Source organism: Cnephaeus nilssonii (assembly GCF_951640355.1).
Source record: "Cnephaeus nilssonii genome assembly, chromosome: 10".
In the NCBI taxonomy this organism is placed as follows: Eukaryota; Metazoa; Chordata; class Mammalia; order Chiroptera; family Vespertilionidae; genus Cnephaeus; species Cnephaeus nilssonii.
The window spans coordinates 51,072,247-51,097,637 of NC_137081.1; the positions used below are offsets into that span (position 1 = coordinate 51,072,247).

Here is a 25,391-nt window from a genome sequence, read left to right on the forward strand (position 1 = left end):
CACAGTGTCACAGGTATGCTTTTAACAGGAGAGCAATCTGAGAGGTCAGGTTGAAAAACAACAACAAAAATAACACCCTGGAGTTGGCAGATCAGACCTCAGGGAGGGCTAGCTGCAGGCCCTGTTCTGTGAGTTGAGGAATTTCTGCAGTCGCAGGGATCCTCCCCTGGGGTCCTCACCGGGCAGGCACAGTCCCTGCCTCCCTACCTGTCCGCCCTGGGCGCGCCGCGTTTTCCCAGGCGACGCCCTAGCGGTGGGAATGGGAACACCCCGCTTGGGAGCTTCCTTTCCATTCGCCTTTTCCAACCGAACCCCAAAGCCCCAAAAGCCCTGGGAGAAGGAAGTTCCAACTCTGTCCCCGTCCATCCCCGCCCCGTTTCTCGCTCCGGCTCGCTGCCTCTCTCGCTCCGATGCCACGGAGCCTCGCCGCCACTTCTGGGTGGCCGTCCGGCGGAGGTGGCGGCGAGCTCCCGGGCTCTGGGCAGGGACATGGGGCAGGGTGAGTGAGCCGGTTTGGGGAGAGGCTCCGCGGCGCCCAGCGAGCGCCCGGCCACCCGCCCGCGGGGCTGGGGGAGGCGCTGCCCCGGCCCGGCCCGGCCCGGCCCGGCCCGCGCCGGCTGAGCCTCGGGGAAGCTGCGGCTTTCTCCTCCTTCCAACGTTGAGCGCCGAACTGCAAGCGCACGGCCCAGGGGAGGGAAGAGGGGCCGGGAGCCGCGGGAGAGAACAGGCGAGCCACTGTCTCCTTCTGAACAGAACGTAGGAGCCCTGGGTGGGAATGAGGAAAGCGCCCTCCCAACTTTTCTCCGTCCCCGGGCGTGCAGTGTGTCCGCCCCGGGGTGCGCTGCAGGCGTGGCGGCGAGCCCGCGCGCCTTGCCCCTTGCCCCGCTCCTCCTCCTTCCAGCCGGGGCTGCTCTCCCTCCCCGAGAGGCGCCGAATGGCTCCCTAGACAACCCGGGGGCGGGGGCTGCAGCACCTCCTCCCGCCGCCGCGGCTCCAGGCGCCCGCGGGCTGGGAGCCGGGCCCGCAGGTGGAAGCGCACTCCGGAGGCGGGCCGGCCGGGGAAGGGGCGGCTCGGGCGGGCTCCTGACGCGCGGCCAGCCTCCCTCGCTCAGGCCTGGGAAGGCGCGCGTCCCGCCCTGACCGCTGGCCTCTCCCCCTCCAGCCGTGACGCGCCGCCTGGGAGCGGGAGCCCGCGCAGCGGTCCGCAGGGTGATGGACGGCCGAGCCCCGAGCGCGCAGGACGCCCCGGCGGTGCCGACACCGCCCGCCGCAGCCGGGTAAGCCGGCCGCCGCGCCGCCCTCGGCGGGGAGGGCGAGGGCAGGGGGGCTCCGCGCGTTCACCTGGCTGGCGGCTCGCTGCTGTGCCAGCGGCCTGACTCCGGCCAGCACGCACGCGGCCGGCCGAGGAGGCTGCTTCCTCCGGCCTCCTCGGAGGCCGCCCGGGGTGGGGGCCCTGATAAGTTTTTCATTGCTTTCCTGCTGGGGCTGCTCGGAGCTGCCGAAGAGCCTCTGAGTGCCAGGGACGGGGCGAGGAGTCCGGGAGCGAAAATGGTAACAAAGGGCCCCTTGTTGGGGCTCTGGGAGAGCGGCGGGCGATACCTGTAACTGAGCTCCCGGGAAGGAGGAAAAAGTTTCCTCGGACGAGAGCTGAGGCCCAGGCAGGTGAGCCATGTCAAGGTGACTAAGGAAGGGGCTCTCTGCGAGCGGATGGAGGGCCACCGGATGGTGTGCCAGCTGTCAGCCCGCTTGACAGTTCCGGGACCGGGCGGGGTGCGCGCCTCCGATTGGGGGTGTGTGTGCCTGTGGCCAATTACTGGTGCCAAAGCCTAGCGCGGAGTCAGACTGCAAACAACCAGACTTTCCTTTGTATCCTCACGTGTTTGAGGAGAGATTGGAGGTGAAGGGGCTGTCACATGGTGAGTTAATATTAAATGAAGCATGTCTTCCTGCCAGATATGCTAATATCACCTTGCTAAGCGTTTGGGTAAACAGTAATGAGAACAGGTAGTTCCGCAAGAGATGGGGGGAACCTGAAAATAACCTTCGTCTTGGTAAACAGTGAAGGCTTACCTCGGGTGCTCGTTGAGCTTCTGAAGTGGGACACCCCTCTGATGCAGTATAACTTTTTCCTACAAGTGTTCCCCCAACTCAGATTCTTTCCTGATACTCTGAACGCAGAAATGCCCTAAAAAGAATAGACACATCCCAGGAAAGAAACATTAAGGAAAAAAACCGACTTTGTAACCTGTGAATGAGAGTGTGCAGTTTTCCTGATTTAAGAGTAGAGAAGTCATTTTTTCCCTGGAGCATGACAGACGTTTCCGTAGAAGCAAGTCACAGCATGTTTATTCATCAGAGACCATTCGAGCATTGGCAGTTGTCTAGAGGAAACATGGGAAAGTCTCAAAGCAACATGACTAATAGAAAAGATATTTAGCATAATGCTTACGTAGTGCATGAATTAATTCTTTCATTTTGTTCCAAAGAATTATCTTCTTCCCTTCGCAAGTAGCCGTACTACTGTTGACTTCCATTTCTGTCCTTTCACCATTTTTTTTCCGTTGTTTAGATATTATCATATATTCTTCTATATATTCTCACATTAGGATCTATGGGTAAAGAAATACATTGATAGAAAGATATTAATAATCATAGCCTGAGCCTCTCAATGGAGCTGCGGAGTTATATAAATTGAAGGTGAGGCATATTTCAGGAATACTGAGATGTAGTAAGGAACCATGAAATAAGATATAATTAAATTGGTGGATTTGAAAATGGATAGGTTAAAGTACTTAAAAAAGAACCCAGCATATGCACTTACACAAAATATACTTATGGGTGTTCAGAAATCAGTTAATACTTCTGAGTAAAATAGGTGAGATCGGATGGCTCTGAGATGAAGGAATGGTAAGAATTTTCTAGTGATAAGCATGGCTATTGTTAAGATACTTCAGATTTTTCTTTTGAGAATTTAAAGGTTTAATTAATAAGTTCTTTGTTTAGAAGAATACACAAAACTTTTATCCAATTTATCAAATATGAAGAAAATACTTTTAAGGAATTTTGCCCTCTCCTCTCCAAATTTAAAGAGGGACATCTGGAATAATGCTTCAATATATCTAAAAGCACCCTACTGTATCATTTTACCTTACATTTTTCTATTCAGAAAAGTTATCAGGATCTGAAAAGTATTAACAAAAAAATACTTCTCTACTTTTCTTTTACTTATCTATCTTGTCCCTTGGCGTATCCCAAGTGCCAATTACATGGTATTTATTGAACATTCAGTATTCAGTATTGCTTTTGTTGTTTTCTTAAAAACCCAAGACATTTAAAAGGTTTTAACTGTGAAAAATAATATCCTAGGTATAGGTATTTGGGAAGTGGCAGGGAGCAAGCTCAGTCAATATGTTATAATAAATCATTAGGTTTGAGAAGTAAATTCCTTGCTATAAAACTACTTAAGTCATGACTCATTACTGTAATAGCCTACAAGGGCTAGTGCTAGTTTAATCCTTAATCTTGTATATTACTGCTCTATAGAATTTCTCTGTAATTTTCTATGCCTTACATTGTTGTAACAGGTCATTTTAGAGAAATTTAATGCAACTATATTTTATAAATGACAATCTGAAGCCCAGAGACACTGAGTGACTTTGCAAACGTCTCCTAGCAAATTAGTGGCAATACCAAGAAAAACAGGACTAGTTGCCTAGTTCATTGCATTAATTGCTGTTAATCTTTTTCTAAACACAGTATCATGCATTTAAATTTCAAAGAGTCATCTTGGGTACCTTAGCTTTAGAGCTACTAGTCCTTGTGCTTTTTACTTGCCCATGTACTAGATATGCTTAAAAATAAAATAAAATAAACCTCTTTGAAATTTAAATGTCAATATGTAGTTGACCTTGCTTTGAGGAACCTTAATGTTTCTTTTTGTTTGTTTGTTTTTTAATACCCAAGAAGTGAGGATATTTTTTTCCATTGACTTTAGAGAGAGTGGAATGGAGTGGGGAGAGGGACAAAGAGAGAGGAGAGAGAGAAAAAAATAAACACCTATGTGACAGGTTGCCTCCCAGGAGCCTGGACCAAAGGCAGGGATTGGACCTGCAACCCAGGTAAGTGCCCTTGACCAGAAATTGAACCTGAGACCCCCCAGTGCACAGTTGCACAGACTGATGCTCTAACCATTGGACACCACCAGCCAGGGCAAGGAACCTTAATGTTTTGATTCTGAAACAAATTTTCAAGAATGGACAGTGGGGGAAAAAAGTGTACTACTTTATAATTTTTCAGCTTTGGACCTAGGGAGTTAATTGAAGGTGGTGGATATAAACATTAAGGAGTGATTTAGCAGCAGCTGTTTCTTTAGCTTTTATGTGGATACTAGTGGCCCGGTGCATGAAATTCGTGCACATTAAAAGGGGATTAATTAGTGGAAATATTTTAATATTGCTATTTGCCCTTTCTCTATAATAGAAGTGTCAAGAGATGAAATAAAATTAGTAAAATGTATATGAAAATCTTCCACCTGTCAGAGTCTGGGACGCGCTGCGGGACCCAGAGTCAAGTCCCCGCCCACTCATGGTGCCTCAAAATCATGCAAGACCCAGACCTAGCCGGACCCACCCCCTTTGGGCAAGATCCAGACCTGGCCAGCCCCACCCTTGTCAAACCCTGCCAGGTGTGGGGTGCAGCCTGAGATCCCCTGCCAAGCCCCACCGGGAGGGGGACATGGCCTCAGGTCCCCTGGCCCAAAGCTGGGGCAGGGAGCATGGTCTCAGGTCCCCTGGCCCAGTGCTAGGGCAAGGGGTGTGGCCTGAGGTCCCCCAGCCTGGCATCAGGGTGGGGGGTGTGGCCTGAAGTCCCCCGTCATGCTCATCGGGGTGGGAGGTGCGGTCTAAGGTCTCCTGTCAAGCTCCACCGGGTGGGGGGTGCAGCCTCAGATCCCTGCTGATTGTTCATTAAAGCTTGTTAGGGGAACTTGGCCTCCACTGTGGGCACAGCCATCTTGTATTACGGAAACCCCGCCTCCGCTGTGGGTGCTGCCATCTTTGTGATGGCGTGATGGTCAATTTTCATATTCCATCTTTATTAGATAGGATATTACTGGTTCTAAAATTCACTGATTATGTAAACTGAGTTATTGGTAGCTAACATTTATTGACTACTTAGAAGTTGACTGCCTTAGCTGAGGTTTCAACATGAGAGTTACCTGGGGACCTTTAAAACTAATACCCATATGCTCACAATCCTATCTATTCTGATTTTAGCTGGCCTGGAACAAGGGCATGGAGAGGTTTTAAATGCTGCTCAGGTGATTCTAATATGCAAATACCTCTGAGGATCTTTGGTGAAGTAGATATCAACAGGCGTGATGGAGATGAAGCTATGAAAGGGAATGGAGACTGCTGGTAATCATTTTTGGGGAACTCAAGATCACAAATTCAGCTTTATTTTGGCTTTTAAAATTAAAGATGCGTTTAGGTGCCTTATAGTATTATTGTTTTAAAAAATTTGCTACTCCGTTTTGAGCAAGTATATTAACTCTATGTTTAAATTGTGGAAACTGAGGCTCTAATTGCTTAAGATACTCAAGGCCACACAACTCTAAGGGATGAAAGAGTAATAGAAACAAGTTCTGATCCCCAAGCTTATGCTCTTCGTCACTAGGCTTGTTGTCACCCAGTATTTTTGCTATCATGGATTATACTGAATTGCTAAAGAATATTTGTATTGCCTGGCCAGTGTGGCTTAGTGGTTGAGCGACAACCTATGAACCAGCAAGTGACGATTCAATTCCTGGTCATGGCACATACCCAGGTTTCGGGCTTGATCCCCAGTAGGAGGCATGCAGGAGGCAGCCCATCAATGATCCTCTCTGATCATTATTGTTTCTATCTCTCTCTCTCCCTCTCTCTCTTCCTCTCTAAAATAAATAAAAATAACCCTAGTCCATTTGGCTCAGTGCATAGAGAGTAGGCCTGTGGACCCCCAGGAGGGTTCCATTTTGGTCAAGGGCATGTACCTTGATTGCAGGCTCATCCCCAGCCTGCAGGAGGCAACCAATCCATGTGTTTCTCTCACATCTATGTTTCTCCTTATCTTTCCCTCTCTCTTCCACTCTCCCTTAAAAAAAAAACAAAAAAAAAAACACAAAACGCACAAAAAAACAAAGTCAATGGTAAAATATCTTCAGGTGACGATTAACAAAAATAAAATAAAATAAAATAAAAATATAGTTTTAAGAAAAAATATTTTAATTTAAAGTGGTTTTATGAATGCCTTGTCTTAATTTTTAAAAATCATGTTTATATTTTATTATTTAAAAACTCCTAAAAATTCTAATGCAAAAGAAACCCAGTGCTCAGCATTTAAAAAGAACTTAAATATTTGGCTTATGGCTTCAGAATCATGTTTAACATTTTCATGTGCTTGGGATGATTTAATTTAACTCAGTAAACTGACAGTCTTCTTTTGTCATATGACAATCTGTACATATTTTTGCCACAAGGCAACTATTAAAGTCATTTGCAGTGTAATTTCAAAAGTAGGATTTTTGATTGCCAAATAAGAAAAGTGAAAATGTTTATTAAGACAGTGCTAGACTTTTTCTGTAAAGTCTAATTTCCTCTGAATGTGTTAGAGGGTACCTTACTTTATTATTGAAATGCCAGGTTTATTTATATAATAATAAATGACAAGCTTCATGTTATTGAGACTACTGCTTTTATTTAATTAATTAGTCATAACTTGTGAGCCATTATTTTATGTAAAACATGTTTTTCTAGGTACTGGTAGATTGATTTCTGATATTAAGTGCTGTACTAAAATTATCTGTAACTATGCAGGGGGGAAAAAAGGAACATAATGTATGTATAGAAACGGTACTTTGATGCTAACTTTAAAACATTATATTTAGAATGTAATAGCCTAAGTTGCTGGTCAGCAAACTATAGCCCAGAAAATTGTGCCAAAATGGGTCCTCTAGATGTATTTTTTTTTCTTTTCTTCAAATTTTAAAAAAATGTGGTAAAATACATATTACATAAAATTTACTATCTTAACCATTTTTAAATTTACAGTACAGTGGTACTAAGTACAGTCATATTATTGTGAAATCATTACCACCATTTATCTCCAGAACTGTTTTCATCTTGTAAAACTAAAACTCTATATCTATTAAACAAAACTCCCATTTTCCTCTTCTCCCAACCCTGGAAATCATCATTCTAACTTTCTGTTTCTATGATTTTGACCATGCTAGGTACCTCATATAAATGGAATCAAACAGATTTTGTCTTTTTTGTGATTGGCTTATTTCACTTAGCATAGTCCTCAAGATGCATCCATGTTGTATCATATATCAAAATTTCCTTCCTTGTTAAGGCTGAATAATAGTATCCCATTGTATGTATATATCACATTTTTGCTTATCCATTCATCTGTCATTGGGCTCTTGTGTTGCTTCCATATTTTGGCTATTGTGAATAATGCTGCTAGGAACATAAATGTACAAATATCTCTTTGAGAACTTGCTTTTAATTATTTTGGGTATATATCCAGAAATAGAATTCCTGGATCATCTGCTCATTCCATTTTTAATTTTTTGAGGCCCAACATACTGTTTTCCATGTAGCTGTACCATTTTTATAGTGCCAAAAACACAAGGGTTTTAGTTTTTCTACATCCTCGCCAACCCTCATCATTATATGTTTGTTTGTTTTTTAATAGTGGTCATCCTAATGAGTGTGAATGTAGTTTTGATTTGCATTTCCCAAATGATTAGTGATGTTGAGCATCATTTCATGCTTTTGTCTATTCATATATCTTCTTTTGAGTAATATTTATTTAAGTCCTTTGCCTATTAATCTGTTGTTTGCTTTTTTGGTTTTTGAGTTTCAGAAATACTTATATATTCTGGATATTAATCTCTAATCCTCTACCTGTTTTGTAAATAGTTTTATTGGCATTCAGCCATGCCTGCTCATTTGCATATTGTGTATGCCAGATTTTACGTTATAATTGAGTAGTCCATACAAAGAATATATGGCCTGCAAAGCTAAAAATATTTGTCTTCTGCCCATATACAGAAAAAGTTTATTGACTCCCAGTCTAACTAATGAAATTGGCAAATGAAATAGTGATTATTTAATTTAAAATTTATTTACTGGGGAGACCTCTAAATATTGAACTTAAAAATAAGTTGGAACAAAATGATTTATAGTCTGTTTGTGTAAAGCAATATATCTTATAGTAAGAGATTTTGCAGAATTATGATTAGTGATTGATACATGTTGTGTGGTGTTTTTTCAATTGAAAATTTAGGTTTGGCCCCTTGGCAAGCATTGTGGAATTTTAACATTTATATGATACTAGAGGCCCGGTGCACGAAATTCGTGCACGGGGGTGTGTGTCCCTCAGCCCAACCTGCACCCTCTCCAATCTGGGACCCCTCGGGGGATGTCCGACTGCCGGGCCTAAACAGGCAGTTGGACATCCCTCTCACAATCCTGGACTGCTGGCTCCCAACTGCTCACCTGCCTGCCTGATTGCCCCTAACCGCTTCTGTCTGCCAGCATGATCACCCCCTAACCACTCCCCTGCCAGCCTGATCAATGCCTAACTGCTCTCCTGCTGGCCTGATCATCCCCAACTGCCTTCCCCTGACAGCCCGGTCACCCCCAAATGCCCTCCCCTGCATATTCTCTCTTTATTAGATAGGGTTTTTTCTTTAACATATTGGACAGCCCTAACTGGTTTGGCTCAGTGGATGGAACAATGGCCTGCAGACTCAAGGGTCCCAGGTTCGATTCCAGTCAAGGCCATGTACCTTGGTTGGGGGCACATACCCAGTGGGGACTGTGCAGAAGGCAGCTGATTGATATTCCTCTCTCATAGATGTTTCTAGCTCTCTATCCCTTTCCCTTCCTCTCTGTAAAACATCAATAAAATATATATAAAAAAAGAAACATTTAAGATTCCTCCATATCTGCCTGGCTGGTGTGACTCAGTGGCTGAGACCACAGGCTGGGGCAGGGGCCCGATTGCCGCGTGGGTCCGCGCGCCGCTGCCAGCCTGAGACCCCAGCTGCTTGGCGCCTGCACTCATAGGCCGGAGTGGCCAGGGGGTGTTCTGGGACCCCTGCCGCTCAGGGACTAAGTGCGGGCCTACAGGCTAGAAGCAGCCTGGGCCCGGAGGATGTTCCTTGGACCCAGGCCGTTCAGCGCCTGCGTATGCAAATTAACTGCCATCTTTGTTGGGCTAATTTGCATACTCGCTCTGATTGGCTGTGGGTGTAGCAAAGGTACGGTCAATTAGCATTTTTCTCTTTTATTAGTATAGATTGGAATATATTGTAAGGAGAAGATCTAAACTTCTGTGCTGGAGACACTTTCATGAAAAATGACTGATATGTGGCTAAGATGTTTAGAAACAGATGTGCTTAGGAGCTAGATCAAAGGTAGAAGGAGTTCTATCTAAATTTTGAGTCCATACTTATTTTATGTATTAAGGCAAATGGTCTTTATATTTTTCATCAAGCATTTTTGTTATTGTTAAAAGATATATCTTTATCTTTAAGCTTTTAGTGTTCTAACATTAGTATGATAGTTGTTGCAAGACTTTATTTTTATGACTTTGCTTTGCTAATTTTCCCCCCCATCTGTTATAGTAAAAACAAACTCAAAGTATGGGAGAAAGAAGTTTCCCATGACTATTTATAAAGGGCCAAATGTCTTCAGCTTTGCATACAAACTTCATAACTGAGGAATGAATTCCTTGGAAAAGGCTCTCAAGGACCAACTAGTTTTTAGAAAATGCTAGAGTGAACTTGGGTTGTTTATTATCGTATAGCTTAAGTTCACAATACTGTTTATAAATTTAAATAAGTTAAACGTTATTTATTGACTTTAGATATAGAATTGAATTGTAGAGTGGTTTGACAAAGAAAGTGCTTTCATTGGGATAGTCATAGATCAATATTAAGAGACCAAAGAAGGCAAAGGCAAGAAAAATAGTTCAACTCAGAAATCTGATAACTTATTACTATATGAAACTTTTAACACATTTTAAACATTTATAAATATTTACCAAGGTCAGAATTTTCAGGTTTCATAGTCAATACATGAAGGTATTTGAGTTTCCAACACATGTAATGGGCAATATCCTGACTACATCTATGCCTTTTCATGCTATATAGTTCAGGGATATAACTCAGAGGCAGGCTTCAGGAATTTTATTGTGAAGAAAGCACAGCACACCACAGAATTGGGTCAGTTTCCTAACTGCCTGCTCTCTAGAAAATCCTATATAATAAAGAGCTAATATGCAAATGGTCATCATGCCCTTGTGCGCTCGTGCCCTTGTGCCCTTGCGCCGGGGTCAAGGGACCTGAGGCCAGGCCAGGGGATCTGAGGCCGCACCCCCGACCCGGTGGGGCTTGACAGGGGACCTGAAGCTGTGCCCCCTGCACTGCAGGGCTTGATGGGGGTGGGCCCGGCCAGGGTTGGGTCTCGTGCGATTTCGAGGCGCACGTGGGTGGGTGGGGACTTGGCTCTGGGTCCTACAGTGTGCCCCAGACTCTGACAGGAGGGAGATTTTCATATACATTTTACTAATTTTCTCTCATCTCTGATGCTTCTATTATAGAGAAAGTGCAAATAGCAATATTAAAATATTTCCCCTAATTAATTCCCTTTTAATATGCACAAATTTCGTGCACCAGGCCACTAGTAATAATAATAATAATAATAATGTAGCCCCATTAAGGTTTTCAGGTTTGTGGTTGTGAGATGAGAATGGACATGCTAGGTAAACAGGGAGAAGAATTATCTCTGCATCCCTCATTTGAATTTTCTTTATTCTTGTTCCTGTTCGATTGGGACCACCTGCTCCAACAGAGGTTTTTTTTTTTTTTTTTGTAATTACCTCAGACTTGTAGAAAATTACCTTAAGCAGAATTAAGAGTGAAAATGCCAAAATTTGTTGATTTTTGAAAATAATCAAAGAGGTTTGGAGGTAAGCCTCTGAAATGGGGTTGAAAAAGATCCTGGGTTATAGTAGTTTGGGTTGAAAATATGGTTGTGCCTATAAATCAATGATTCTGATTTTCTGTATTTGTTAAAATTAAATATACTGTTTCAAACTAACATCTATTCTTCTCAAACTATTCCAAAAAAATTCAAGAGGGGGGAAGACTCCCAAGCTCATTTTACAAGGCCAGCATTATCCTAATTTCAAAACCAGATAAAGACACTAAAAAGAAAGAAAATTATAGGCCAATATCCTTGATGAATATAGATGCTAAAATCCTTAGCAAAATATGAGCAAACTGGATCCAGCAATATTAAAAAGATCATACACCATAATCAAGTGGAATTTATTCTGGGGATATAAGTTTGGTACAATATCTGCAAATCAATAAATGTTATACACCACATAAACAAAATGAAAGATAAAAAACACATGATCATATCAAAAGATGGAGAAAAAGCATTTGATAAAATCCAGCATTATTTATAACTAGTGGCCCACGCACAGATTCGTGCACATTGAAAAGAAGTTAATTAGAAGGTCGCTGGTAGGGCGGGGCTGGGCAAGACGGGGCTGGACACGCACTGGAGCCAACCTCCCGTAGTCCCTCTGCGTCTGGCTGCACCTGGGGTGGCACTGCAGCTCGAAGGGCATCTGAAGAGTGAGCAGGGTCCCTCCGACAGGTGGGGTCACTCGGCCTGGCCTGTGGGGATCGGGCTGAACTGGCTCTCTGATACCCCCCGAGGGGTCCCGGTGTGCGAGAGGGCACTCTGCAAAGTTTCGTACAGGGTGTGGAACACAAACACAAGTGTGCAGTAAACCAACAATGCCCCAGCAACAACATAACCCACAGCCGAAGGTGGAATTGCGTGACCCCGCAAGGAATCGGGCTCCCTCCTCTTTGGTTCTGGGGTGCGTCACCCCAGAACCGCTGCTGCCAAGTCACCGCAGATTGGCAGCTCCTGTGTTGAACGTCTGCCCCCTGGTGGTAAATGTGCGTCATACCTACCGGACGGTCAGACAGTCGGACGGTCGCTTAGCCTTTTATATATATAGATAACCAAGATTTGGAAGCAGTCCAAGTGTCTATCAGTAGATGAGTGGACAAAAAAAGCTGTGGTACATTTACACAATGGAATACTACTGGGCCATAAAAAAGAAGGAAATCTTACCTTTTGTGATAGTATGGATGAAACAGAGAGTATTATGCTAAGTGAAATAAACCAGTCAGAAAAAGACAAGTACCATATGACTTCACTTATTTGTGGAATCTAATAAACAAAATCAGAATAAAACAGATTCATAGATACAGAGAACAGACCGACAGCTATCAGAGGGTAGGGGGACTGGGTGAGAAAGGTGAAGAAAAGAAGGGATTAAACAAACAAACAAACAAACAAAAAGAAACAAAACTTGGCAGAAACAGACAACAGTATGGTGATTACAGAGGGAAAGGGATGGTGGGGGGAGGGAGAAGAGGGTAAAGGCGGTTAAATGGTGATGGAAGAAGACTTGACTTGGGGGTGGTGAACACACAATACAATACACAGATGATGTATTATAGAATTGTTTTTGTGAAATGTATATAATTTTATTAACCAATGTCAACCCAATAAACTCAATAAAAATAAATATTTATTTTTCACTTTATACCCTAACATTGCAGCTTCTATACTTATACCAAGTTATATATGTACAAAAGTAGAATTAAGATAGTCAAACCTAAGTGGGACATGTATCACCAGTCCTTGAGAATTTCCATCTCTCTAACCTGCAACACATGCTATTATTTCTGGAGAAATGGAAGTACGGAAGTATTGAACCTAAGGGGAGCTGTGTGACAGCAGCCAGCTGCTACAGTCGTGTATCAGTTCAGATGTGCTGAAAAATCAGGAAATTGATTTGCTAAATCTGAAAATGGCTACCACCATGCCACGCTCAGGTCTGATGGATATGCCTTAATTGACTTAATTAAGTCAACAGTAGTCAAGATAATTATACAAGTCATTGAATGTATCTTCTTTGTGCTAAAGTGGATGCACGTTATGCACAAAGTTGAAAGTGTCATAGAGAGGAGCAATCCTTTGTTTCTCTATGTCTGACTAGAGGCCTGGTGCACAAAATTCATGCATGGGGGGGGGGCTTTCCCTCAGCCCAGCCTGCACCCTCTCTAATCTGGGATCCCTCTCACAATCTAGGACTGCTGGCTCCCAACTGCTCGCCTGCCTGCCTTCCTGATTGCCCCTAACCGCTTCTGCCTGCCAGCCTGATCATACCCTAACCACTCCCTTGCCAGCCTGATTGATGCCTAACTGCTCTCCTGCCAGCCTGTTTGCCCCTAACTGCCCTCCCCTGCAGGCCTGGTCACCCCTAACTGCCCTCCCCTGCAGGCCTGGGTCCCCCCCAACTGCCCTTCCCTGCAGGCCCAGTCGCCTCCAACCTCCCTCCTCTGCCGGCCTGGTCACCGCTAACTGCCCTCCCTTGCTGGCCATCTTGTGGTGGCCATCTTGTGTTGGAGTGATGGTCAATTTGCATATTATTATTTTATTAGATAGGATAGAGGCCTGGTGCATGGGTGGGGGCCGGCTGGTTTGCCCTGAAGGGTGTCCCGGATCAGGGTGGGGGTTCCCTTTGGGCATGGGGCGGCCTGGGCGAGGGGCCTGTGGTGGTCTGCAGGCCGGCCATGCCCCCGGCGACCCAAGCGGAAGCCCTGGTATCTGGGTTTTATTTATCTTCTATAATTGAAACTTTGTAGCCTTGAGCGGAGCCAAGCCTCCTGCTTGCCCCATGGCTGCAGCCATTTTTGTTGGGATTTATTTATCTTCTATAATTGAAACTTTGTAGCCTTGAGTGGAGGCCTGGGCCGGCCAGGGTGTGCGGAAAGCTTGGCTTCCTCCATCACCGGGGAAACCCAAACCTCCTGCTTCGCTCCATGGCTGCAGCCATCTTGGTTGGGGTTAATTTGCATACTTGCTCCTGATTGGCTGGTGGGTGTGGCTTATGGGTGTAGTGGAGTGATGGTTAATTTGCATATTACTCTTTTATTAGATAGGATGACCAAGTAGCACTGCTTTAATGGAATGAAGAAAGAGACAGGGTCACTGTCTTAAGGATGCATCTGTATTTTGTGGTCTGAAGCAATTCCCATTACTCTCAGGTTTTCCTGATTCAGTTATTAGTTGGCAGCAAACTCCTACACAAAGTGTTGAAGGGTCATTTAAATTTTGCATAAGTGTCTTTCTGGATTATGGGAATGATTTCTTCCCATCGTTTGTTCCTACCTAGTATACCTATTTACAGAGGACAGCTAGATGCTTTGACTTAAAAAGTTGGGTATATTATACCCAACTGTACATAAACAACTTAATTTTTTGTTTTGTATATAAATACAGTAGGTGTATCTCAGTTGGGTATATAACTATTATTTACTCCCTTTCACTGAACCTTTTGTGATCCATTTATGTTTTTACACTGCTGCTTCATGGGGGAAAATTTTTTTTTCATAAGTTGTGAAGGGTAGAATTTTCCTGGCTTTTTTCCTTTTTTGGTTAGCCAAGTAGTATGCTGTGCTAAATGGAAATGTAGAGATAATCAAATTTTACTTGAGGATGTAGATGAAAAAAGGAACAAGAAAATGGGCAAAATATATGCAATGAATGGAAAATGAAAAACAGAACCGTCTCTGATGGGGAAAAGACGGTGGTGCTAAATGCTAGGCTGTGTTGGCACTAAACTGGCAGTTTGAGGTTTGAAGGCTTTAATTTCTTATGTTCACTTGGTAACTATGGTACCTTTAGTTTGTGAAATACTTCTGTGATCTTAGGTTATTAGAAATCATTTTCTGCCAAAGACCATGTATAACCTTTTCAAAAGTACCAAATTGCTTTTTGGGGGAGGGATTCCATCCAAAATTAAATTGATAATTATACTAAAAACAGTGGTGTTTATAGGTCACATCATTGATTCCTCATTTTAAAATAGAAGTGGCACCAAATTCAAAAGAGGAAAATGACAAAATAGTGAGAGATCTCCCCCAGCCCCTTTGTTCCTGTTACTCAGGTTTTCTCCTCAGAGATAATTGGTGTTACCAGTTCTTACAAATTCTGGGAGGTTTCTTTATACCCATGCTCTCCAATGGTGATATAATATGAACCGAAAATGCAATTTACAATTTTCTAGGCCCTACATTAAAAAATTCAATCTAAATGATGCAGTGGTTAACGTGATTCAAGTTCTACAGAACAAGGAAGTTGTCTTTAACCAAATATTTTACACTGAGTCATAGTTGAAATTCAAATTCATTACATAAAATTTAAATTTAAATTCTTAGTCACACTACCCATGTCTCTGTGATGAAGAGTCTTTAGATGGCTCTTGGCTGGCATATTGAACAGTGCATCTCCTTAAACTCAGGAGCAAATGACTATTATATGTGTATTGCTTTTTTCTCTTTCATACACAATTAGTTCTGCTTTGTACTTTGCAGTTTTACTTAACAATATAACTTGATAATTATTCCATTTCATTACATAAAGGGCTCTATTTTCCCCCTAGCTGTGTATTTTCTTTGGAGGGATGAACCATGATTTATAAAACCAGCAACAATTGATGGATTCATGTTTCCCCTTCTCCACCTTTGCTCTTGTTAAGTGGTCATTTTAGCATCGTTTATGCAGTTTACAATCTACTTTGTTTATAGTCTTTCTTGGTATGTTTAATTAAATTAACTAGATGGTGAACCCCTAAAAAGCAGAGGCTATATTCTTGACTACTTTTGTGTATACTGGTGGGTTTAATTTAATTTGTTGCACATACCTAGATACGTATGATCAGTTATTGGATAGGTATTTGAATTAGTGTGAATCTGAGTAAGAGGTCAGTGTTGGGGATGGAGACCTACAAAATGCTTGTCCACTGGAGTGGTTGAAGCTCAGTTATACATAGTATTGAACTGAGTATTTAACATTTATTTTTGCAGCCATTACATAATTAATTTGTAAGCCACCATCAAATGCACCATTAAAAAGGTTGTAGTAAATATCTCAGCACTCTATTATAAAATTTCATTCTTGGGTTGACATTCTCTTTTAGCATTATTCCCTGCAGTGCATTTTGTAAAAGAAATTTGCATTTCATTAGTAGTGCAACTGAAAATTCTGATTAATGTCATTTCCATCTAAAACTTAAAGAAAACAAAGTATTTCCCCATCATGGGCAGGTTTGTTTAACAGGACGTAAGTGCTATATTACAGCCTAAATATTCCTATTTTAATAATGACAGCAGAGTAACATATATAGAATAAGTTATAAGCTTTGAGAATGAAGCAATTATTCATTAACTTGTGCATAAGAATTCTCATTTGTGTCAACACCCTAAAATCTAAATTATAAAGAGTCTTTCATTTTGATCCTTCCATTGGTGTAAGAAATTAGCATTTTGGTAAGATATGTACACATATAATACCTTAATAAAAAAATTGGAAAAAAAAGAAATTAGCATTTTGATGTGAACATAATGGCTGAAAAGTAATACCAAATAATAAAGGGTATTTTTTCCAAGCTCATGAAAGGAAGGATTGAGAATTTAGTGGTAAAGTTAATGGAAGAGATTTAATTGTCCAATAAGCATTTAAGAAAATAATCAGTATGTGTGTTCCTTCTCTCCAATGTTTTTGGGAAGTTACACTTCAAAATGGGTACAAAATTATAAATATGATACTAGTAAACATTTGTCTATTTTTTTTTTTCTAAGAATGTTTTTGGCAACAAGTTAGGGTTTTTACGTTGTCCCAAAATCCTAAGCTAGAATTCATCAGGAAAACAAACAAAAAGGGTCATTTAATGTATGGGCAGGTGACCGAGCATTCCAGAAAGCATTCTAAGCCAGCCCAGCACTCTCCATGTAACTCTGCTGCCTACCTTAGGTGAACCAGTGCCCTTGGCTCTGGGGCATTTAGCAGCATTGGCTTTGGTTTCAAATAAAACTGGTCCAGCCAGAAGTCAGAATGGCACTCAACAGGCAGCTGGTGCAGAGTGGATTTGGAGACCGAAAACCTGCTCTGCCCTTCGCTGGCTTAGGCGCTTCCTTCCCCTCTGCGTCTCCTCTGTGGTGGAAGATGATGATTACACAGAATGAAGGTGCGGAAGCAACACCAGCACATTCCGGGCATTCAGTTTATGTTTGTTAAATTTTAAATATTATCTACTTTGTTAGAAAACAGCCTTTTGCAATGCTGGCATCATTAGAATATTAATTGGAAACCAAGGAGTTGAGGGAGCAGGCCCTGTTTTCATTTCTCTCCTAGGAAGTGGAAGGTGGGGTTGGTTTTCCTCCTTAGTCCCTTGTGAAAGTCCCCGTGCCAGGTGCAGAGAAGTTGTTCTTGGAACGCTGAGTACAAAATGGGTGCTAATCTTCATGAAAATCACATTTCTTTTTAGAGGAGAAAAATGCCCCCCTCTGAGATTAGGAATATGCTACCAAGGTGATTGTAATTCTGACTGTTTCCTCACTTCACCTTTGTGGGAATTGCCTTATCTTTTCACATTTCACCTTTCTTCTGTGTACAATGAGAGTAACTCTAACTGTATTTCTTTGATTTTGTTAGGACTGATATTCATTGATTGAAATTTTTCAATTGTAATGTCATACGCAAGAACATCATTATTCAAAAGAAGGAGTGGGAATTTGAGACACTATTCTTATCTTGGGCTATTATATATTGAAGAGAACTTTTTCTTAAAAAACATGCAGATTAAAATCAGATCTTCTGCCCCGCCTGGGTGGCTCCTACACCAAAAGGTTGTGGGTTTGATTCCTGGTCAGGGCACATACCTTACCTAGGTTTTGGGTTTGATTCCCAGTTGGGGGCATGTTTCTCCTTTCTCTCTAACATCAATAAAAACATATCCTTGTGTAAAGATTAAAAATAAATCAGATCTTCCACCTCCCATAAATAAGAAATTGAGGTATTGTGTTTTACTATAGATGCTGTAGAATTGAGTGGCAATCTAGAAACTAATTTTTGTATTTTTTTGTTGTTGTTGTTAATCCTCAAGAATATTTTAGAGAGAGTGGAAGGGAGGGGGAGAGACGCAGAGAGAGAAACATTGATGTGAGAGAGACATATCAATTAGTTGCCTCCCACATGCAACCTGACCAGGGCCCATGCTCTATCTGTCCATTGAGCCAAAATGGCTGGAGCCCTAATTTTTGTTATTGATAAAGGAAGAGGAATCTGTAACTCCTGACTCCATCATTAAGGGGAGGTGAGTGGGCAGCATTTGTCTTAGGTTGTGTAAAACTGTAACTCTTTGTCTGGTGGCAGCATGATGGCATTGTCTGAAAATTAACCATACCCACCTATAACTAAAAGCCTTTATTAGAGCAGGTACAGTTAAATAGTTTTATTTATTTATGTTTTCCTGGATTCAGTTTTTTGTAATATAGGAATATTGTCCATATTCTTGTGCTGTGTGTTTTGATGTGAAAACAGAAAGACTAATTCAAAATATCTTAACATAATCAAGATCTACTTTTTCTTAATAGTATAATGAAAAATGTCTAATAGAATGAAACACCTGTATACAGACACTGCCCTTGTAATAATTTTTTTTTGAGCTTTGGGGTGTTTTCAATAAATTTTCTTTTAAATAATGTGTTTTACCAGATAGTATGCAAAATTATATGAACCTTAATTGATTCAGAGGTTGAATGAATATTTGAAAATTCATCAAATTTCCCCTAATTAAAAGGATCTGGGTCACAGTAATTTAAGAACATTGGGTGGTGGCTTGTGTGACTGGTCATACAACCAGTGAGCATTTATTGCATACTGACTGTTCACCAGGTACTGTGTTAAATGTGTGACGCAAGCTACCGCATGTAATAGCGAACAACCACTCTGTTAAGTAGGTGTAGTGGTTATCCAGATTGTTCAGAAGAGGAAACCGAGGCTTAGAGCGTAACTTGTCCAGAGTCACATGGCCAAGCAGTGACAGATCTGAGAACAGGACCCAGATGTCATTTGAAATCTATTTGCTTTGACCACTTTGCATCCTGCTCACCTTTCTTCCCACTCTCCCAGACCTGGCAGGTGTGGCAAAGCCAGTTTAAGAGTAAATAGTATGAGAGACATTAAATAGGACTAAACATTATTTTTGCTGTTTCTATTTAAATTTTTCTGATTACAAAATTGATATGCTTATCACAAAGTATTTGAAAGTAATAGGAATTATAAAGAGAAATAATCATTTTCTAGGCTACTTGGCGATAACAATTGCTGACATGATTTGCATTTTACCATTTACTAAAATGTGTTCTGAATAAGTTACAAATTAACATATTTTCTGTAAAAACAACTTCCATGGGCAAATAATTTTGGAGAAAGTATGGGTTAAACAAAAATTAAGCTTTTTTCTTCTTTTAAGGTCTTCTCAGGGATTTTAATATGCTAATATGCATAATGGACCTCCAAAATGGACATGTGGGAAGTAACATTTTCCCAAATGTATTTATCAGAACAGTAATTTGTTTCTAAAACCAATGTTCTTTCAGATATAGTTTAGGTAATGTGTGGATTGAATATATCCCTTTAGATGTTTAAATAAGCATTTAGATTTTTAACTACATAGACTATTTTTATGATCCTTTTCTCCAGCATTATATTATAGGCTATTTCAGCTATTTAAAAATGCTTTATGGAATAGTTGTATAACAAACCATATGTGTATTGGTATTATTATTATTATTTTTTTACTTGTCACTTGGTTGTTAAACATTTGGACTGTTTCCAATAAAAACATTAACTATGATAGAGTGTGAGTTTTAGGTTTAGGTGAATGTGATTCCGGAACTGAAGAGTGCAAAGTCTGCAGGGGTGAGGAAGTCAGCGCCAGGGTTTGTTACAGCCAGAAACTGTGAAAGCCATTACCAGATTCAGAGAAATCTGTGTGGGATGGCCCCATGACTTGCCATCAGTGTGGGATGGCCCCATGACATGCCAAAGAAAAGAACTTTCTTTGGGTGAAATAGTAGTCAGCTGTTAGAATGAGCTGAGAAGTGAGGTGTTCGTGTGTGTAATTACCTACTGGTTTGGAAGTATACGTTTCTTCAGCTGCAGCCTGTGTGGTCCCCAGGCCAGGCTTGGTCTCCTCCCAGAAGCAATGGGAAGGCCTGGACCCAGGGGATTTCTGATTATTAATCTTTGCTGTGATCAAGGAGAGTAGGAGCACTGGGAATCTCAGGCTCTGTGGAAGGGTGGAGAAACTGGGCTTGTGGACAGGTATGGATTTGAGAAGGAGGAGTTTTAAACATGGATTAGTTGGGGAGGTTGGGTTTGAAGTTACTTAATAGAAAACCCATTGTAATAACAAGAAGAACAAGAAATCTTCCTGAAAGAATCAACGGTTCACTGATTTTTTTTTTTCATTCAACAGATACTTATTGAAAGATAACTATGGGTCGGGTACTGGGCTGGACACTGGCAACTAGTTGTATTGAAAATATTACTATACAGTACACGGAAATTATATTCATGGAATAAAATCACTCTGGCTGGAAAGAAAACACGATTCAGTCTTATTAAAAATACATATCTTTGAACAACATCCAAGGCAGTGTAAACAATACTCTCTCTGTTTTAAAATAAGGACAGTCCAAATCTCTGAAATGCCATTACTATGCAGTTTCAAATACTTTTTTTCTTGTCTTGGTTAACATTATGTCTGGTTCCTTGGATGTCTTAATGTACCTTTTCAGAATGTTTATAAGAATGTAGAATGTGTAAGTGTATATGTGCTCTCTCCTTATCCCTGTCAAACTTTTCCCTGGGGTTAGTTCTTCTCATTGGACTATGGGAAGTTGTTAGCGTTGGCTTTTCTTAGCCAGAACAAAGTATCAAAACTGTCTTTCTCAGCCTGAGAATATTTATGGCAAGACTGGAGAATGCTGCCCTCACTGGGGCAGTGGATTGCAAGGTCTGGTGAGTTGCCAAAGGGAAAATTCCTAAAGGGAATATCCAGCCGCCCAGGAGGTTTGAGAGTCATTGCTATGGCAGCAAGAGGTGGTTGGCCCTGACTTCTTCCTTTGGTGCCCAGGGCTCCCAGGACCCCAGCTCAACAGGCACAGGGCAGAGCTGCCAGTTTGACATCGGGCAACAGTGGTGGTTATTCTTCATCTGACCAGGCTCTAGCAGTCACCTCTATTGTCTTAAACTTGTGACCTATCTATGAGAAGTGACAATTAAGACACACTGGGAATAGTCTAAGGGACATAGGCTTGGCATTTCAGGGAGACCTAGTGTTGAATTTTGGCTCAGCCATTGAACAGTTAGAAAATTTGGACAGATTATTTAATTTTTTTACATCTGTTTATTTCTGTCCCCCACCCCCACCTCCCTGAAAATAAAGATACCCATTTCATAGGCTCATGGCTAGGATTAATTGGAACTATTTAGATGTAAAACCATGACATATTGATGAAGTAATAAAACTCATTGACTATGATTTTAATTTCACCATTAAATGTCTGTAGCTAATTTATTAAAGTTGTGGTTTTTTTTTTAACATGAGCCACATAAAAAATTCACAAGATGGGTTTAAAACACCCACTCTCTGTTCCTATTTAGTAAATTAGTAGTTGACATTTGGTTAAGGATCATTGTTTCCCAAATCTAAGTACTGTTTTATAACTCATTAGTTCATAGAATGTGGTTTACTGTAAGCAGGTTGCCTGGCCTTTTACCATCATTAGAAAGGCTCTACCTGGTAAGATGTGGAGATAATGAGCACACAATGTGTATATTGTCAACCTTTATACCTTTTCCTCTAGGAAAGAAAATAACCAACTAACCAAACATGTTTTCACTGACTTTATTGGTGGCAATGGTTCCTAATGAAAAGACCTTATCTTTGAGACTACAAGGCAGTCTCCTCATGCATACGAAGACTGGATTTCTATTTTGCACCTTCCCTATCCACAGCTCAGGTACATCCCACTTTCAGGAAACTGCAGTAGCAGAATACAGACTGAGGACCTCTCACTACATGGTCTCCTACTTTTCCACCTCTGTACACTTTAAATAGTCCGTTTACATTAAAAATGCCATGTAAGTTGAGAACCACTTGCAAATCCTTGTTGGTAATGCATATCTTGAAAGTGTTTCGGTTAAGCAGGTATGCCTTTCCTTTCTGAATCCTTGATGAGGTTAGTTCTCTTGACAGCACAAATTCTCTTGGGGATGGAGCATGAGGGGGCATCTGCATGAAGGTGCTCTTTCTCATCGAGCTTGTTGGTAACCACCTTCATGTCATGCCAGATTCATTTCCACATGGATACTCATCCAGTTAAAAATTGTCAGTGTCATTTCTGAAAGGAAGGCAAATGACTACTTTGGTTATAAGGCAAACAAGTGCATTATTTTTTTTTCTCATTAAGGTATCACACCTAAGTTATAAACTATTGAAAATTGGTGAGAACCAATTTATCGAGGTCATGGATAAAGAAGGTCCAATCATGAAGAAGGTAGCCCACTATAGTGTGTTCACATTTCAAACTGGTGTGTTTTTCTAATAAACGCAAGTGTTGTCATTGACTAGCTGTTATTTGAATGGTATGAACACGTCACAAATTGCTATTTTGTGATTTCAGAGAAGTGGCAATTTTAAAGATTGGGCAAGCATCATTGAGTTTCCTGACAGTAAAATAACACATCTTGTTCTTTGCATTAAACTGCTCTGAATAGAGAAAGAGTTTATGAAGTTAAAAAAATAAATCAAGGCAAAGCAAGCTGTTCTTTGTCCCCACCCAGCCCCCTCTGAAATAACTAAACAAAAACATTTAAAAAATCTTCCTTTTGTTTTTTTTTTAAAGTCAAGGATGTACTCTATTTTTATTTTATTTTATCTTTTTGTTTTTCTGTCTTCAAGGATGCACTTTTAATGAGACTCAGCGAAAACCTGGCCCCTGGATAATAAAGAGGAGAAACATATCAAGTTTCTAAACAATTGTTTCTTTCTCTACTTAACATTCACTTTGTGTTTGACACTTTGGCACATTTCCTGACCTTGCTGAACCTTCACTGCATTTTTCAGTTTAAGTTTGATTTAAAAAAACACTTTCTACATTGTCAAACCCTGATGGTTTTTTAGTTGATAAGGGAAAATGTTTATGATTACTTTAAGTTTATATTTTTTAAATCATTCATGATGTTTGAGAAACTCTTAAAATGTTTAGTTTTTACTCTCTTAAAATTTCACTTCATGCTCTTTATGTTTCTGTATTCATCTTTATCTTATTGGTTTTGTAAAATACTCTTAATGTGTACTTTGCTCTTAATATGTAAAACCTAGGTTTTTTATGCCTCATGTTCTAAATATTTCCCCAGGTTTGTCCTTTTTAGAATTTTAGTTTCATGTTATTTTAGGGACAATTTCATGTGTTTTTCTTTGTCTTGCTTTGAAATGCAAGTACATTTTAGATCTTTGAAATGTTTCCTATCTTAAATTTATGATAGATTCAATATTTGACAGAAACAAACTGAAGTTGGTTCTTTTGGTAGTATGAGATAGGATCTAAATTTTTTTAAAAATGTAATTGCCTCACGTTATTGAACAATTAATCTTTTCCTGAAGTTTTGAAATGCCACCTTTATTACATAATTATTTTGTTAGTGGGCTTCCCATTCAGCTCCATTGATTTTTCTGCTTTTCTATCCAAAATTTCTACTTGCAGTGTCTCTATGGTGTTTTAATGATCTGGTGGGGTCATAATGGTCAGGGTTTTTTTTTTTTTGTTTGTTTGTTTTTGTCTCCTGGCTGCTCTCAGGCATTTGTTTTTCCATGTTGAATTTAGAATTAGGAATGAGGATTGCTTGCTTGAGCTCATTTTCTGTATGCATTTTCAGGGAGTTGGTATTGCTACTATATTGAATTTGTTCATTCAGGAACACGTCCTAGCACCATTTTCTTCCCCTGATGTCTCACCTCTCTGTCACTGAACACCAGATTTTGCCATTAGGAAAGTATGCCTTCATAGGTGTTAAGAGCAAAATATCTTGAGGGCTACTGAATTAACCCGATGTCTTCAATTAAGTAACTTACTTTATCATCGTATAATGTAGTAATTTCCAAAGTGTGCTCCCTGGTCAGCAGTATCAGTATCGACTGGGCTCTTTATAGAAATGCAGATTCTCAGTTTCGCTCCACACCTACTTACTCAGAAAGTATGAGGGTAGAGCCCACTATTCTGTTTAAATAAGGCCTGCAGGTGATTCTGATACATGGGAAAGGCTCAGAACCACTGGTGTGGTGGATACAGTATAAAATCCCACTTTAGCCTTCACTCCAATGTAATTTTTTTATTTATATATTTAATATAAATATATTTAAGTTATTTATATATTTAAGTGTAGATAGTCTCATCTGTAACATGGGCTGTTATGAGAGTTATTTGTATCATAATGCAAAGGGTGAAGATGCTGAATAGCTATTATATTTCAGATTGCTTTCTAATAAGCAAGGGTTGAAGTAGTGCACAATATGAGTACTAGATAGTAGTGGTGGTGTTTTGGGGAATTGAGGGCAAGGTCTAGAAAATAAGGGTGTTCCTGATATTGATGGGTCCTAGATATTGGGTGATACTGAGGGATGCAATGCTACATTTGGGATGGTAAGGATAAACACTCAGTTTTGTTTAGATTGGCACCTTTTAAGTGGGCAGATACAATAGCCTATTATTATTGAAATCTCTGAATTCCACCTTTTTTTTTTAATGCTAGCATTGTATTGTTATTATTTTTTCAATTACAGTTTATATTCAACATTATTCTGTATTAGTTTCAGAGGTATAGCATAGTGCTTAGAAAGTCATGTACTTTATAGAGTGGTCCCAATTACCCACCTGGCCCTGTATATAATTATTATGATACTAGAGGCCTGGTGCATGGATTCATGTACATTGAAAGGAAATTAATCAGAAGATGGTTGGCGGGGCGGGACTGGGTGAGATGGGCTAGACACACCCTGGAGCCAACCACCACGGTCCCTCCCCAGCCACACCTGAGGTGGTGCTGGGGTTCGAAGGGCATCTGCAGAGTGAGCAGGGTCCCTCCGGCAGGTGGGGTCCCTTGTCCTGGCCTGCGGGGATTGGTCTGAAACCGGCAGTCGGACATCCCCCGAGGGGTCCCGGAGTGCGAGATGGCACTCTGCAAAGTTGTTGTGGTTCGGCAGCTCCTGCGTTGAGCATCTGCCCCCTGGTGGTCAGTGCACATCATACCTACAGTGCGCATCATACCAGACGGGCGGCGGGTAGCTTAGCCTTTTAAATATGTAGATTATTGACTATATTCCCTATGCTGTAA

The 25,391-nt window shown here is 41.0% G+C and overlaps 1 protein-coding gene across 8 annotated transcripts in view; it reads left to right on the forward strand.

Moving 5' to 3' along the window:
* The first annotated feature begins 364 nt into the window (after positions 1 to 364).
* COBLL1 (cordon-bleu WH2 repeat protein like 1) overlaps positions 365 to 25,391 on the forward strand; it is a 156,155-nt gene continuing 131,128 nt past the window's right edge. For 7 of the 8 annotated variants that reach the window (XM_079782677.1, XM_079782679.1, XM_079782678.1 and 4 more), the window contains exons 1-2: positions 365 to 499; positions 1,163 to 1,277. In XM_079782677.1, the coding sequence (XP_079638803.1) occupies positions 490 to 499; positions 1,163 to 1,277 (125 nt within the window). In that variant the 5' untranslated portion in view covers positions 365 to 489. Of the gene's footprint in view, positions 500 to 1,162; positions 1,278 to 1,298; positions 1,663 to 25,391 lie in introns of those variants that run through there. The other variant, XM_079782685.1, reaches the window with a different exon arrangement.